The following is a 16,076-nucleotide window of genomic DNA, read 5'->3' as shown; positions in this document are numbered from 1 at the left end:
TAGGGTTTAGCCATATGCTTGAGGCTGCGTTTAAATAAATATCCAAATTAAACACTCTGGACACTTTTGTCCATATCGAGTGCAAATGCAAAATAACGGGGTGCGATTTAACCTCTCCGGCTTGTTTAATCGTAAGGCTTTGCAGTGGCGAGATAGGGGCAAGAACTTCCTTTTCAATACAAAACCAGGGAGGGGCTCTCTCTGGTGGAAGTGACCAGTGAGCCAAATGTCTAAGACCGAACGCATAATAATAAAACAAAATCTTGGGTAGGCCTAACCCACCATTGTCAATTGGCCTATGTAACTTATTGAAATTTTACCTGGGGCACTTACCATTCCAAATAAAGGACTTCGCTATGCTATCAAATTGCTTGAGAGGGGGATATCTACAGGGAGAGACTGAAGCAGGTTGTTGAATTTTGGAATACAATTCATTTTAATAACATTAACCTTCCCAATCATCGATAAATGTAATGAAGCCCACCTGCCCACATCGCTCGAAAACCTTTTTATTAAAGGGTCAAAATTAACTCTAACTAAATCAGACAAATTTGCTGGGAATAAAATCCCCAAATACTTAATGCCCTGTTTGGGCCACTGGAAGGCGCCCGGCTGGAAAGCCGTTACTAGACAGTACGCTGTCAGCGCCAAAGCTTCGGATTTAGACCAATTGACTTTGTATCCTGAGAACTTGGAAAAGGAATTAATAATTCTGTGGAGGCAAGGCATAGATCTAGTAGGTTCAGAGACAAATAATAAAATATCATCTGCGTAAAGCAGAAGCTTATGCGCCACACCTCCCGCTGTCACCCCTGGAAAATCCTCCTCCTTTCTTATCGCAGCTGCTAATGGTTCCAGGGCAAGACAGAACAATAATGGGGAAAGAGGGCAACCCTGCCGAGTGCCCCTATTCAGAGTAAAATAATCTGAAATTAATCCATTTGTTTGTACCGCTGCTACAGGGTGTTTATAAAGTAACTTAATCCAACCAATAAATGTACTCCTGAACCCATACATTTCCAAAATCTTAAAAAGATAATCCCATTCTACGACATCAAACGCCTTTTCGGCATCAAGTGAGATGGCAGCGACCGGAGATTGTTCATTCGCCACTGACCACATGATATTGATGAGACGCCTGATGTTATCAGAAGAGCTGCGGCCCCGAATAAACCCCACCTGATCTATATGTTTAAGAGATGTGATAACTTTACTTAATCGGTTAGCCAAAATTTTTGACAATATTTTTACATCTAGTTGGATCAGGGAGATTGGACGGTAACTTTTACACTTTCTTGGATCTTTGTCCTTTTTAAGAATCAGACTGATCCGGGCTTGTGTCATGGTTAGAGACACATTCTTTAATGATTCAGTATAAACTTCTAACAAAAGTGGAGCCAGTTCTGTAGCATAAGATCTAAAAAATTCTGCGGCAAAACCATCTGGCCCCAGAGCCTTGCCTGTAGGTAGGGAATTAATTACCTCGTCAATCTCAGAATCAAGAGAATTTTTTTGCTCAATCATCAGTTTAGTAAGATCTAATGGTTCCACAAAGTTTCTAATATCGTCATCAGTAGATGAAGGCGTGGAACTATAAAGATCAATATAGAATTCTTTAAGGGCATTATTAATATCAATGGCTGAGGTAAATATTTCACCACCAGCAGATTTCACTGAGGGAATGGTAGAAAAAGACTCTCTCTGCTTTATATATCTAGCCAAAAGCTTCCCTGCTTTGTCACCCAACTCAAAGTATGACTGTTTTGCCCTGAATAACCAAAACTCCACTTTCCGTGACAAAATAGTATTATATCTATATTTCAATCGGGTCAATTCTCTGAGGCCATCATATGACATCGGCACTTCAGCTCTGCCTCGGCACTTTTAATATTTCCTTGCAACTCCACAAGTTCTCGTGCTTTGGATTTTTTGATGAATGAGGCATACTGTATGATCCGGCCCCTAAGAACCGCCTTAAGTGCCTCCCAAGCCACGCCCACAGAGGATACTGAGGACCAGTTGGTCTCCATATAAACATTGATTTCAGTCTTTAACATTTTTGGAAATCAGGATTTTGCAGAAGGGATACATTAAGGCGCCAACTATATGATTTCTTTTTCTCTATATGTGGCATTACCTCTAAACTCACCAGGGCGTGATCTGAGACTAAAATGTTTCCAATTGAGCAATAAACAACAGATGAAATTAGGGATTTGGATATTAAAAAAAAATCTATTCTAGAATAAATCTTATGGACTGATGAAAAAAATGTATAGTCCCTACCGTATGGGTTCAAAAGTCTCCAAATATCTGTAAGACCAAGATATTTACACATCCTGTGAAGCGTCAATGTTGCTCTAGGGGGCTTACACACTTTTGCTTCACTGTGATCAAGGACTGAATCCATCAAAGATTAAAGTCTCCTCCCAATATTATATCATGAGGGGTGCCAGCGGCTTGCAACATCCCTTCAAGATCTATAAAAAAGCCCTGATAATCAGCGTTAGGTGCGTAAATATTAGCCAAAATCAGACTTTGCCCTTGAATTTCAGTTAAAACAACAATTACTCTTCCTAATTTATCTTTAGTCTGTTTGAGACATTTGAATTGTAGATGTTTATTTACCAATATAATAACTCCCTTGCTCTTACTTGAGCCAGCACTAAAGAAAACACGTCTACCCCATATCTTCCCAAATTTTTCCGCTTCCTGCGGGGAGAGATGTGTTTCTTGAAGAAACACTATATCATATTTCTTACATTTAAGAAAAGAAATAACCTTCCTTCTTTTTATGGGGTGCCCCAACCCTTTTACATTCCATGTGGAGAGAGATAGTATACTCATATTAACATCTGACATTTTGATATAGTAGAAAAAATAAATTGTGTGTCAAAAACAAAATTATACAGACCACATTCCCCATTAGTGAAACAATCAAACTCCGAACATCTTCCCAAACAAAACAAACAGAAAAAAGAAAAACGTGCGCATTAACCCCACGCACGAAAGCGCCAACCGGCGACAATCCCTCTAAACTCAAAAGGTCCATGAACGCCCACGAGAGCCCACAACAACTTTGCCATCGGATTGCTCAATTTTGCCTCACAAATTTGTGAAGCAAAATTACATCCAGCTGATATAAAACTGTTCGGATTCCTCGGACAGACAAATAAATGTTCAGTGAGCCGGCTGTTATGAGTTCAGCGGATGTCGTAATCATTCCAATGTCCCGTAAAAATACTCAACAAAACAAACTACAGCCAGCAGGAGGAATAAGCACGAACAGATTAATTCACAGCTGTTCCAAAGGAGTGTTATTCAATAGAACAAGCTCCAGCTACTAGGCGGAACCAACACAAAAAGAAACAAAACCGGCATCCCGGTTCCCCGGATGGTCGAGTCAATTCACTCGAAGGCCGTATAAACATATATACCATGACTTACACAATCCGTCAGCTTTATAAAACACATCCTTTGTGTGAGCATGTAGATATTTTGCTGTCATCCGTAGTGTCCACTCTCAAACTGGCAGGGAACTTCAATGCAAAAGTTTTTTTAAGGAAAGTGTTATTCACAAAACAAGCTCCAGCCGCACGGCGGAGCCAATGCAAAAAACCCAAAATGTCGCCCAGCTTCCTCAAGAGTAAGTACAGCGAGTTGATCCACTCACATGAGAAACATCCAACAGTTTACTCAGTCATTGATTCTATAAAAGACATTGCTAGATTTGGACATGTAAATACTTTGCGACCGACCTTTGTTTCTATTCTCAGTTTGGCCGGGAACATCAGAGCAAACAAGATCTTTTTCTGATGTAAGAGTTTCTTACATTCCTTGAACCGATCGCGTTTCTCTCTTGTCGAGTTCGCAAAGTCCGGGAACAAGAAAATATTATGGTACTTCCAAGAAAGCTTCCCTTTGCTCCTCGCCTGGCGCAACACAAGATCTTTATCGGATGATCTCAGAAATCTGTCCAGAATCGATCGGGGCCTGTCTCCCTCAGCAGATCGGTGAGCAGGGACTCTGTGAGCTCGCTCGATTTCCAGCGTGTGGCCTGTTATGTCGAGCAGACTCCGGAAAAAAACGTCTAGGAATTTCACCATATCTCTGCCCTCCTCATGCTCAGGAATTCCAACAATTCGAACGTTATTCCTGTGGCTTCTATTCTCAAGATCTTCAAGCTTTTCAAGGAGATGTTCTAAATCAACTTTGGTCGTGGGCGGATTAGCGGTTAATTCCCTCTCCGAAGATTCCAGAAAATCGATTCGTCTCTCAACATCAGTCACTCTTGTGACTAACTCAGAGAATTTTATTTCCATCGCCGTAATCGATCGACGTATTACAACAAAATCCTCCAAGTCAGCAAGAACCTTCGTCAACATCACCGACATGTTGGACAACTGACGCTGGATCACCTCTCCCGCCGCGCCATCCAAATCGAGTCCCCGGTCTGTAGGCCTGTCGGGGCTTTCATCCTGAACACGTAAGTGTCTTTAAATGTCTCCAGAGCCAGAGGATTTGGACTTTTTTGCCATGTTTTGCATCAAAGAGCAATTGTGTAACTTGGTGTATCAAATTCACCAGATTATAACATGAAAATAATTGAAAATTTAGCAAAGTGTGCAGAGCTCGTCGCTCACACGTCTGCTCCTTGAATGGCGTCACGTGACCCCCCCCCCCCGTGTACAATTTTCATTTTAGCCAGTATTTCTGCATTATTTTCGTGCTGAAAGACAAACTCTTGGACATACTGGCCAAAGTTTCAACACCTTTGGACCGGACAGCTCCTGTACTGAAGGACTTAAGTTCAGCTTTATACAGAGTGATCTATGTGCTGGTTTGGGAAACAGCCATTACTCCATCGTAAAGTAACGAATGACGTTAGTTAAGATGATCGTAAAAGTTACGATCATCAAAAAATCTAAATTAAAGCATCTAAAGCTATCGTAAAAGCTGATTCTAAACAATACCTACTAAATAATAAATCCAGTCATTTTTTACAGTACTGTCTATTTTACATAATAATTTCCATGTGACAGAAAGCACAAACATAATGTTAGACTACCAAATGAGTCATGAAAAAAAATTAAAATGGTACTGTATTACTTTTTATCCTTATTACTGTATTTTCACTTATTCATACACAAATATACAAATTCTGTGGGATGATGCACGTGGAGATGGTGTTTAAGGTTTGAAGTGTTTCCTGCCTGAGCTGACACTGTTTTTGCGACAAACCTTACAAACTGGGTAACTGAGAAACATTGATAATGCCTTGTGGGACTTCGACATACCCATAGTAATCCCCCACCCCATGGATTTCAACCATTTAGGCAGGGGAAATACAGGTGCAGTCCCTGATATGTCTGTGTGCTGTGCTCACGACACCCACGTGTCGCCTTTAAAATTGACTGACGGTTCTCTTTTTTAATTTCCATTATGTTCTTTACTGTCAGTTGTTGATCAAATGTATTTCTTTTATTTATTTTTTAGCTAGTTTTTGATCAACAACTGACAGTAAAGAACATGAGGGATATTCAAAGAGACATCATGAAACCATTAAACATAATACAGTCCTGTGGTCTGTATTAACAAATTTTCTCAAGTATATAAAGCAACAAATAAATGTAATCCATCAGTTTTGTACCATACACAGCAAGAGTAAGGATACCTTATCCCTGTGTTTGGAAGCATAAGTAGGGCTTGTTGTTTGGAGTCACTCAGAGAAACACGCCTTGGCACACAGTCCCTGTTTTTGTGCTGCTATAATCACGGACACGATCAGCCGAGAAAATGCATGTTCGCATAACATTGAAGTTTACCAAATCATTTACATGAATGTGTAGGCTAATCAATGAAGATTCCCCCCCCCCAAAAAAACTCATCAGATATGCGTGAATCATGTACATGACGCATCTTGGATTCAAAACTGAGAATTTCACCAAAAGGCAACTTGTTTGTAGGTATGCGGCCATGTGCATTTCTAACATTCTTTTAAAACAGTGTTGCATGGGGGGCCTGGGTAGCTCAGTGAATACTGATGCTGACTACCACCCCTGGAGTCGCGAGTTCAAATCCAGGGTGTGCTGAGTGACTCCAGCCAGGTCTCCTAAGCAACCAAATTGGCCCTGTTGCTAGGGAGGGTAGAGTCACATGGCGTAACCTCCTCGTGGTCGCAATTAGTGGTTCTCGTTCTAAATGGGGCGCATAGAATAGCATGAGCCTCCACATGCGGAGTCTCCGCGGTGTCATACACAACGAGCCACGTGATAAGATACGCGGATTGACGGTCTCAGAAACGGAGGCAACTGAGACTTGTCCTCTGCCACCCGGATTGAGATGAGTAACCGCGCCACGATGAGGACCTACTAAATAGTGGGAATTGGGCATTCCAAATTGGGGAGAAAAGGGGAGAAAAAATTAGAAAAAAAAAATAAAAACAAAAAAACAGTGGTTCATGCAGTTTTTGGACATTGTAAATACGGAATTATCAGTTGCTCTATCTCATGGTGCAAAAGAAGATAATGTAATCACGTTGTTGACACTATATATGGATTTTTTTCTTTCAGCATGTTTTCCCCTAAATTATGTGCATGTGATATAGTGTTTATGTTAAGATATGTGTGGTGTGATATCTAAAATATCTGACTGTGCTATCTATCGATGTTGCAGATATGTACTTTGTCAAACTGAAAATGTTGGAGAAAAATGAATAAAAAGTGAAATCACAAAAAAAAAAGAAAAAAATCCGTCATGTGACTCTGTTGAGGGTACAAATGTAATAATTAGTGCTAAATGTAATGAACTAAAGGCCCTAAAAAAATGTCCTAAATTTAATAAAGGCCCTAAATGTAATAACCTTAAATATATCAAACACACTTCTAGAACATTTACTGGATAACTACATTAAGAATAATAAAAATACAAAAAAACACTTTTGCCGGAGACGTGATGCCATGCAAGGAGCGGACGTGTGAGCGACAAGCTCTGCACACTTTGCTGAATTTTCGATTATTCTCATGTTATAATCTGGTGAAATTTGATACACCCAGTTACACATTTGCCCTTTGTTGCAAAACATGGCAAAGAAGTCAAAATCCTCGGGCTCTGGAGACATTAAAAGACACTTACGTGTTCAGGATGAAAGCCCCGACAGGCCTACAGACCGGGGACTCGATTTAGATGGCGCGGCGGGAGAGGTGATCCAGCGTCAGTTTTCCAACATGTCGGTGATGTTGACGAAGATTCTTGCTGACATGGAGGATCTCGCTGTAATACGTCGATCGATTACACCGATGGAAACAAAATTCTCTGAGTTAGCTACAAGAGTGACTGATGTTGAAAAACGAATCAATTTTCTGGAATCTTCGGAGAGGGAATTAACCGCTAATCCGCCCGCGACCAAAGTTGATTTGGAACATCTCCTTGAAAAGCTTGAAGATCTTGAGAATAGAAACCGCAGGAATAACGTTTTCCTGAATTCCTGAGCATGAGGAGGGCAGAGATATGGTGAAATTCCTAGACGAGTTTTTCCCGAGTCTGCTCGACATAACAGGCCACAAGCTGGAAATCGAGTGAGCTCACAGAGTCCCTGCTCACAGATCTGCTGAGGGAGATAGGCCCCGATCGATTCTGGCCAGATTTTTGAGATCATCCGATAAAGATCTTGTGTTGCGCCAGGCGAGGAGCAAAGGGAAGCTTTCTTGGAAGAACCATAATATTTTCTTGTTCCTGGACTTTGCGAGTTCGACAAGAGAGAAACGCGATCGGTTCAAGGAATGTAAGAAACTCTTACTTCAGAAAAAGATCTCGTTTGCTCTAATGTTTCCTGCCAAACTGAGAATAGAAACGAAGGTTGGTCACAAAGTATTCACATGTCCAAATCAGGCAATATCTTTTATAGAATCAATGTCTGAGTAAACCATTGGATGTTTCTCATGTGAGTGGATCTGACTCGCTGTACTTACTCTTGAGGAAGCTGGGCGACATTTTTTGCGTTGGCTCCGCCTTGCGGCTGGAGCTTGTTTTGTGAATAACACTTTCCTTAAAGAAACCTTTGCATTCAAGTTCCCGGACAGATTGAGAGTGGACACTATGGATGACCGCAAAATATCTACATGCTCACACAAAGGATGTCTTTTATAAAGCTGACGGATTGTGTAAATCATGGTATATACTTTTATGCAGCCTCCGAGTGAACTGACTCGATCATCCGGGATGCCGGTTTTGTTTCTTTTTGTATTGGTTCTGTCTAGCGGCTGGAGCTTGTTCTGTTGAATAACATTCCTTTGGAACAGCTGTTGATTCATCTGTTCATTCTTCGTGCTTACTCCTCCTGCTGGCTGTGGTTTGTTTTGTTGAGTTTTTTTTTTTTTTTTTTACGGGACACATTGGAATGATTACGTCATCCGTTGAACTCATAACAGCTGGCTCACTGATCATTCGTTTGTCTGTCCGAGGAATCTGAACAGTTTTATATCAGCTGGAATTTGTTTTGTGGAAGATCACATCTTTGAGACAGTTCTGTGAATGAATCTACACATTCTTTGTGTTCATTCTTGCTATCGACTGGGTTTATTTCACAAAGTATTTTCTGTTATGTAATTTTGCCTCACAAATTTGTGAGGCAAAACTGAGAAATCCAATGGCAAATTTGTCGTGGGGACTCGTAGGCGTTCAAGGACCTTTTGAGTTTAGAGGGATTGTCGGCGGTTGGCGCTGTCGTGCGCGGGGTTAATGCGCACGTTCTTCTTTTTTCTGTTTGTTTTGTTCGGGGGGGGGGGGGGGGGTGGTGTTCAGGAGTTGATTGTTTCACTAATGGGGAATGTGGTCTTCATAATTTAGTTTTTGGCACACCATTTATTTTTTCTATTATATCAATATGTCAGTTGTTAATGTAAGTGTACTATCTCTCTCCATATGGAATGTAAATGGGTTGGGGCACCCCATAAAAAGAAGGAAGGTTATTTCTTTTCTTAAACGTAACAAATATGATATAGTGTTTCTTCAAGAAACACATCTCTCCCCGCAGGAAGCTGAAAAATTTGGGAAGATATGGGGTGGACATGTTTTCTTTAGTGCTGGCACAAGTAAGAGCAAGGGAGTCATTATATTGGTAAATAAACATCTACAAATCTCAAGCCGATTAAAGATAAATTAGGTAGAGTAATTATTGTTTTAGCTGAAATTCAAGGGCAAAGGTTGATTTTGGCTAAATTTATGCACCTAACGCTGATGATCAGGGCTTTTTTATAGATCTTGAAGGGATGTTGCAAACCGCTGGCACCCCTCATGATATAATATTGGGAGAAGACTTCAATCTTTTGATGGATTCAGTCCTTGATCATAGTGAAGCAAATGTGTGTAAGTCCCCTAGAGCAACATTGACGCTTCACAGGATGTGTAAAAATCTTGGTCTTACAGATATTTGGAGACTTTTGAACCCGTCTGGTAGGGACTATAAATTTTTTTCATCAGTCCATAAGATTTATTCTAGAATAGATTTGTTTTTTAATATCCAAATCCCTAATTTCATCTGTTGTTCATTGCTCAATTGGAAACATTTTAGTCTCAGATCACGCCCTGGTGAGTTTAGAGGTGTTGCCACATACAGAGAAAAAGAAATCATATAGTTGGCACCTTAATGTATCCCTTCTGCAAAATCCTGATTTCCAACAAATGTTAAAGACTGAAATCAATGTTTATATGGAGACCAACTGGTCCTCAATATCCTCCGTGGGCGTGGCTTGGGAGGCACTTAAAGCGGTTCTTAGGGGCCGGATCATACAGTATGCCTCATTCATCAAAAAATCCAAAGCATGAGAACTTGTGGAGTTGGAAGCAAATATTAAAAGTGCAGAGGCAGAGCTGAAGCGCCGTATGTCAGCTGATGGCCTCAGAGAATTGCCCCGATTGAAATACAGATATAATAATATTTTGTCGCGGAAAGTGGAGTTTTGGTAAATGTTGATTTTATATATATGTTTACATTTTATTGTAAAAAAAATTAATAAAAAAAACCCAGAAAAAAAAACTTTTGCCAACATGACACACTCCCCCGTTTTAATCTCACTATAATCAGCAGTTATTGATGCATCATAAGTACAGTATTTCCTGGAATATAAATCACATTTTGTTTTGTTTTTTTCATTCATAATGTTGTGTGATTTATAATCCAAATCAATTTATTTATAGAATTTATATGTAATTGATGTCGGATGGTCAAAACACACTGCACAGAAAAACACATATGCTTACACAAAAACAGAAACCTGAGTTATAAAGACAGTAGTAGCATTTTAAATGTTTTCTCTCAACAATGTAATTTTGACCAGGAGTGACTGTATTTCCGGAAAATATGGTACTGGTGTTTTATGTTTTCGATTAAAATAATTAAACATTTATAACATTTGGAATGACAATATTTGGAATTAAAAATATTTGGTAAGTACTGCATGCCAGTCAGTATTGTTATGCCTCATATTATAACTACATATTAGCAGAGACTGTTTAGCAGAGATGGGCCACTTCTAATAAAATGAATGGGAGAAATTGGAATGCCCAACGGATATAGAAAGGAAGTCCCACCTTACCCTCCTATGCCACTTCTTTACATAGAAAAAATAGCTGCCCAGCCGACACGAGAGCGAAACTGAATTTTACAACTTTTTAAAGCTTTTTGAACTTTTTAAAACATTTTTGCATTTATACCCTTTATTCCATAAAGCTATTATCCTAAGAACCTTCATTACATTTAGGACCAATAATTACATCTGTGCCCTCTACAGACTCCTTAAAAAACACATAAAGTACCAGTGTGTAAGCTGAGCACATGTGCTGGTAAAGATGAGTTCATGTCACCTGTGTATTTCCAGCTAACATCCTCCAGGTTGAGCTGAGGATCGTTGGGCATGTGCTTCTTAATCCAAGACCAGCAGTGAACTTGTTGATCAGTGGGTGAAATTATGAAGAAACTGAAGACAAAGAGAGTACTTGATGTCATGAACAATTAATTCAATCTAATGACCTGATTCTGATCTGACTGAGAATGGGTGTCTTCAGAATCTGAAACAATACATGCAATTCACAACCAGCTGGAGAAGGACAGTAAAATGGCAGCTACGGTAGCAAAATAATTATAAACAAAAACAAATGTACTGATCATTCATTAACTGTTCCACAAAAAAAAATAAAAATAAATAAATAAAATAAATCGTTTACCTCATTCTGTTATGTCTCACGCACAGTTGAGCGTTCTAGCCTTTCGAAGTATACTCTTCTGACTGCGAGGCCGTACGGAGGCATTCAATACATGTGCACTAAGCTTTGTGATACTCTTTGGTACAGGCGCATGGTTTAGTTATTTGTAGGCTTTATAGGACAATACGTTCATGATTGTTATCTACGTATGATTTTGGCCTCCCCCATCATGTTGCGCCCCCTACCGTACTTCTTCTGCTGGTTCCATGTGAACTCATATGCCTGCATCAGTAATCAACATTGTAATCAACACAAGCATGTATTAAAATCTGTGGTCTCTCTCTTCAGCTAAAAAGACTCAGGAACATCCATGACTCACATAGAGATAGAGAAAACCTGTCCAATCAAATGCTTTCTTGAACTAAAACACACCCTCACCCCTACATCTGTTCAGTGTGCCCGGCTGTGTTCTAATCCACACTGATGATACCTTGCAGGGCACTTCAAAGGGAGCACAATCCATGCTGTAGGGTCATTCCAAACAGAATTTCCAATAATAATCAGTTAAAAAGTGAGTAGTAAATTACCATTTTCACCTTTCAGCCCTCTGAAGCACTCAGAGTGGAAGGTAAATGTCTTTGAAGGGAATAGGGCATAGGGACGATCACTTCTGATTGGACGCGCTCGTGGGAGTTAGACGCTGTGAAAGTGTCTAAAGTTTTTTTTTTTGAATGCAGCCATTTTTCTTACGTTTCTTGGGATGTAGAGCTCAAGTATTGTTTGTTCTTTTTGTTTAGTGTATTGTGATTCAAAACATTGATATATTGTGATGTTTTACTCTCGTGTTTCTCATTAATCTGCATTAACTTGTCATGCAAAGATCATCATTCGGTTCGCAAGTCATAGGAAAAGCAATTGAACTCAGTATTGAGATCGCCCCGGTGTCTGTACCAGTTTCACTCTCAAGCAGCAGCACGGTGGACAGGGGGAAAATGTTTGTATGGGCTCTATTTTTATAAAGGCATGAGCTGTTCAGCAAGTCCTGCCCCGAATATGTTTCAGTAGGAAATATGTCAACAGGCCAAAGAAAGCTGCACTTTTCAAGGCACTTCACAAGGATTTTAATGCCGCCACTGTGTCTCATTTAAAAAGTCTACGTCAAACGCAACATTTTGGTGCTGTTTGCAGTGTAAGCACGGCTTTAGTTGTCCGAACTAGGCATCTGAACTGTCTGCAATTTTTTGGTTGTTGTCCCAGACGAGAGGACAACCGTTAATGTCGAGCCCCAATTCTTCACTGTCAATGTGTTGGCACCTGTTCTTGCTGAGTCGCACCACACTGCAGTCATTCTCATATCCTCCTCTCTCATTCAGCATGCCTGTGTGGACGATGTGACCCACCGGCACATCCAGATCATTAGCACACAAACGCTGCAGCAGATGCAAGGCCTGATCACCTGCAGACTGACACAAACACACACAGACTGCGTTAATTACAGCAGGACATAACAAATACTGACCCTGTTTACACCTGGTTTTAAGATGCATTAAGATGCAAAAATGAATTAAACAACAAATAAACATACAAATACAAATCTGAGTATACGTGATGTAACGTAAGTCATGACAATCAGACATTGTGTTGACGATAGAGACTGTTTGAGCGATCATGAGCGCTATTAGCTTTTTCCCCTTCAACATGAGCACTCTCAGTGTCAATCAAACAAGCGCTCTCCAGGTCCTCTCAATATCTCATCAGTCACTCATCTCTATCGCTATTCCCAGTTTAATTGAGGATCCCAAACTGATGTTGGTTGCAATGCCACTAATAACAGATATAACTGTTTAACCTTAAATAACAGCACCACGTCTTCACGCATTTGCTTAATAATTAGTGATTTGTATTGCAACAAAACGACAAAGGCGGTAAACAAATAAATACTAATGATTCCTCACAGGAGCAGGTGAGGGAGTATTCGCTGGAGTTTCTAGCACTGGCCTCGTTTTTGGGGTTCAACCAGGAATACCTCACTGATCTCTTTGTGGAAGGCCTGGCTGAGCCCATCCAGTTGTGTATTCTTGTTGGGGTGTTCTCTCATCAAGTCGTGTATTCTTGTTGGGGAATCTCTTGTTCCCCAGTCATTTCCAGCGTTCCCAGCCACAGAGGCCATTCCCCAGTCACTGCCAGCGCTCCTGGCCACGGAGACCATTCCCCATTCGCTGCCAGAGCTCCCAGCTATGGAGGCCGTTCCCCAGTCGCTTCCAGCGTTCCCGTCCACAGAGGCCGTTCCCCAGTCGCTTCCAGCGCTCCCGGCCACAGAGGCCGTTCCCCAGTCTCTGCCAGCATTTCTGGCCATGGAGGCCGTTCCCCAGTCACTGTCAGCGCTTCCGGCCATGGAGGCCATTCCCCAGTCACTGCCTGCGCTCCTTGCCACGGAGGCCATTCCCCAGTCACTGCAAGTACTCTTGGCAACGGAGGCCATTCCCCTGCTGCTGTCAGCATTCTCGGCCACAGAGGCCGTTTCCCAGTCGCTGCCAGTACTCATTGAGTCTGTCCAGTTTCCTGAGGCCGTCGACGAGCCTGTCCTGTTTCCTGTGGCTGTCGACGAGCCTGTCCTGTTCCCTGTGGCCGTTGACGAGCCTGTCCATTGCCCCATGGCTGTCCACAAGTCTGTCCAGTTCCCAGAGGCTGTCGACAAGTCTGTCCAGTTCCCCGTGGCTGTCGACAAGTTTGTCCAGTTCCCAGAGTCAGTTGACGAACTTGTCCTGTTCCCTGTGGCCATCAATGAGTCTGTCCAGTTCCCTTAGGCTGTCAACAAGCCTGTCCAGTTCCCAGTGGCTGTCGACAAGTCTGTCCAGTTTCCTGTGGTCGTCGACGAGTCCGTCACTGGACAGGCTTGTTAACTTGCCCATTCCTTTCCCCTGGCCTTCCCCACCCACCCCCTTCTCGATCTGCTTTCTGCCCTCCTGGTCCTATGCCCACTCCCTGGGCCAATCTATCAGTCCTGTCGGTGTGGATAACAAGAGGTGTTCATTGGGAGGGGGGGTACTGTCATGATCCTAATCTGTCAGCTTTTCTGTCTTTGTCAGTTTTCGGCTGTGTGAGTTTGTTTTATGTATGAGCACATGGCTTAGTCTAATGTTTTGTTTGCCATGTGCTCTCCCAACTCCACACCCTCATTCCCTCTGGCCTCACCCCTAGTTATGTTGATTGTCTTCACCTGTCCCTCATGTATGTTCCTCTATTTATTGTGCTCTCTTTCCTCTTGTGTTTGTCTAATCGTTTTGTTAGTATTCTCATCTGTCCTAGTTTCCGGTCGTTCCTAGTTATTTGTTTATATTCTGGTTTATGTTTCATTTTGTTTTTTCTCTCCCTTGTGAGAGTTTTGTGTTCCCTGTTTATTTCAGTTGATAAATAAAAGTATTTTATCTTCCTCATTCCTGCGCTTGGGTCCTCCTTATTGCTTATGTTTCCTGACAAGCAGCTAGTAATAGACAACTTTCTTATTTTTGAATGTATCTCTGCTGTGTGTGATGCCCTCATGGTTTTTTCTGGTTGCCAATATGTCACAAGGACCTTTGATATCGACAACAGAACGGTTCATAACTGTTTTCAATACAAATAAATGTTAGCAATTCACAATTAATGTAATTCTACTGGGCACAAACATAATTGCAGACTATAACTTGCAAAGGTGTGGCTAAGGGTACTTTAAAAAAAAATAGGTATTGTATCGGCCGATCTTAATGTTAAAGAAAATGGTGATCATATCGGCCTCAAATTTCCTAAACGGTGCACCACTACCCTCCTGTATGCGTTCCGAACAGCAGTGAAGCGCCACCCCTCACCTGTCAATCAACTGCTGCATTAAAACAAGAGTTTAAACTTTGCCAGTTATGAGTGACTTAAAATGGAAATAACCGTCCGATCGGAAAATTTGAAAAGCAAGCATGAGAACTTCACATATCATCAGTGTGTCTGATATCAACAAGCAGGGACACAAATCTGAAGCTCATGTTACTACAGGTATTTAAAATAATGGAGAACTTGTGGTCAGATCATCTGAGATGCATCTTAATACCAGATGTCAACAGAGCCTTAGTCATTCAACAGACTCAGAAAAAGCCTGCAAAGCCCAGCAAAAGCCCTGTCTCTAATTTACCTCCAGCAACAACTGATGATTGGAAACCTCTTTTAGATAATACAGACAAATGACAGTTCTAGAAACAATTGAAAACTAATATTCAAAATCAAACAATCAAATGTTACAGCCACCTGAAACTTATAGCAGATGATCTCAGATAAAGTAAATGAACAGTGAACAGATGAACTGACTCACTGTGAGCTCAAACTTGGTGAAGGAGGACATGTCAATCACGCACACAGCCTCTTTACAGCATTTCACCTCTGCTCCCACAATATCAAACCAGTCGGGTTTATAGAAGGTCTTACTCTGGTCCAGAGCCAGTAGATCTGTGGAGATGAAGATTGGATCTCAGTAATTCAGCCTTGACTGATGTATAATTTTTTATTAATGCATAATATTGAGTTTTGACCGAGAAATGCTGAAATTGATCAAATAAAATCAAACCCACCGATCTGTGCATATAAAGAGTACTAAAATTTTTTTTTAAACTTAAATATCAGCAAGGCTGATTATTGGACCAATGTTTGTCAATTTTTTTAGACTTGGCCATTAAACAGCAGCTTTTGCTCTATCTTGTATTTGTTTCGAAGTCTATCAACAGCCTTGTCAATCGACAATGAGCAGTTTCAGTTTTCAAAAGTGAAATTTGAAAAAATATTGTGTAAACATTGTTTACAAAAAAGTGTACTTACAATTACATTTCAGCAATTTTATGTACATATAACTATAA

At 40.9% G+C, this 16,076-nt stretch overlaps 1 protein-coding gene across 2 annotated transcripts in view; it reads right to left on the bottom strand.

Moving 5' to 3' along the window:
• pdpr (pyruvate dehydrogenase phosphatase regulatory subunit) overlaps positions 1 to 16,076 on the bottom strand; it is a 66,920-nt gene that overhangs the window by 6,013 nt on the left and 44,831 nt on the right. For both annotated transcript variants that reach the window (XM_051656462.1, XM_051656463.1), the window contains exons 12-14: positions 15,539 to 15,672; positions 12,514 to 12,662; positions 10,861 to 10,973 (exon numbers count right to left, since the gene is read on the bottom strand). In XM_051656462.1, coding sequence (XP_051512422.1) covers positions 10,861 to 10,973; positions 12,514 to 12,662; positions 15,539 to 15,672 — 396 coding nt within the window. The remainder of the gene's footprint in view (positions 1 to 10,860; positions 10,974 to 12,513; positions 12,663 to 15,538; positions 15,673 to 16,076) is intronic.

The sequence above is a fragment of the Myxocyprinus asiaticus genome, chromosome 26, assembly GCF_019703515.2.
Source record: "Myxocyprinus asiaticus isolate MX2 ecotype Aquarium Trade chromosome 26, UBuf_Myxa_2, whole genome shotgun sequence".
Lineage (NCBI taxonomy): Eukaryota > Metazoa > Chordata > Actinopteri > Cypriniformes > Catostomidae > Myxocyprinus > Myxocyprinus asiaticus.
This window is presented reverse-complemented; position numbering and strand designations above follow the sequence as displayed.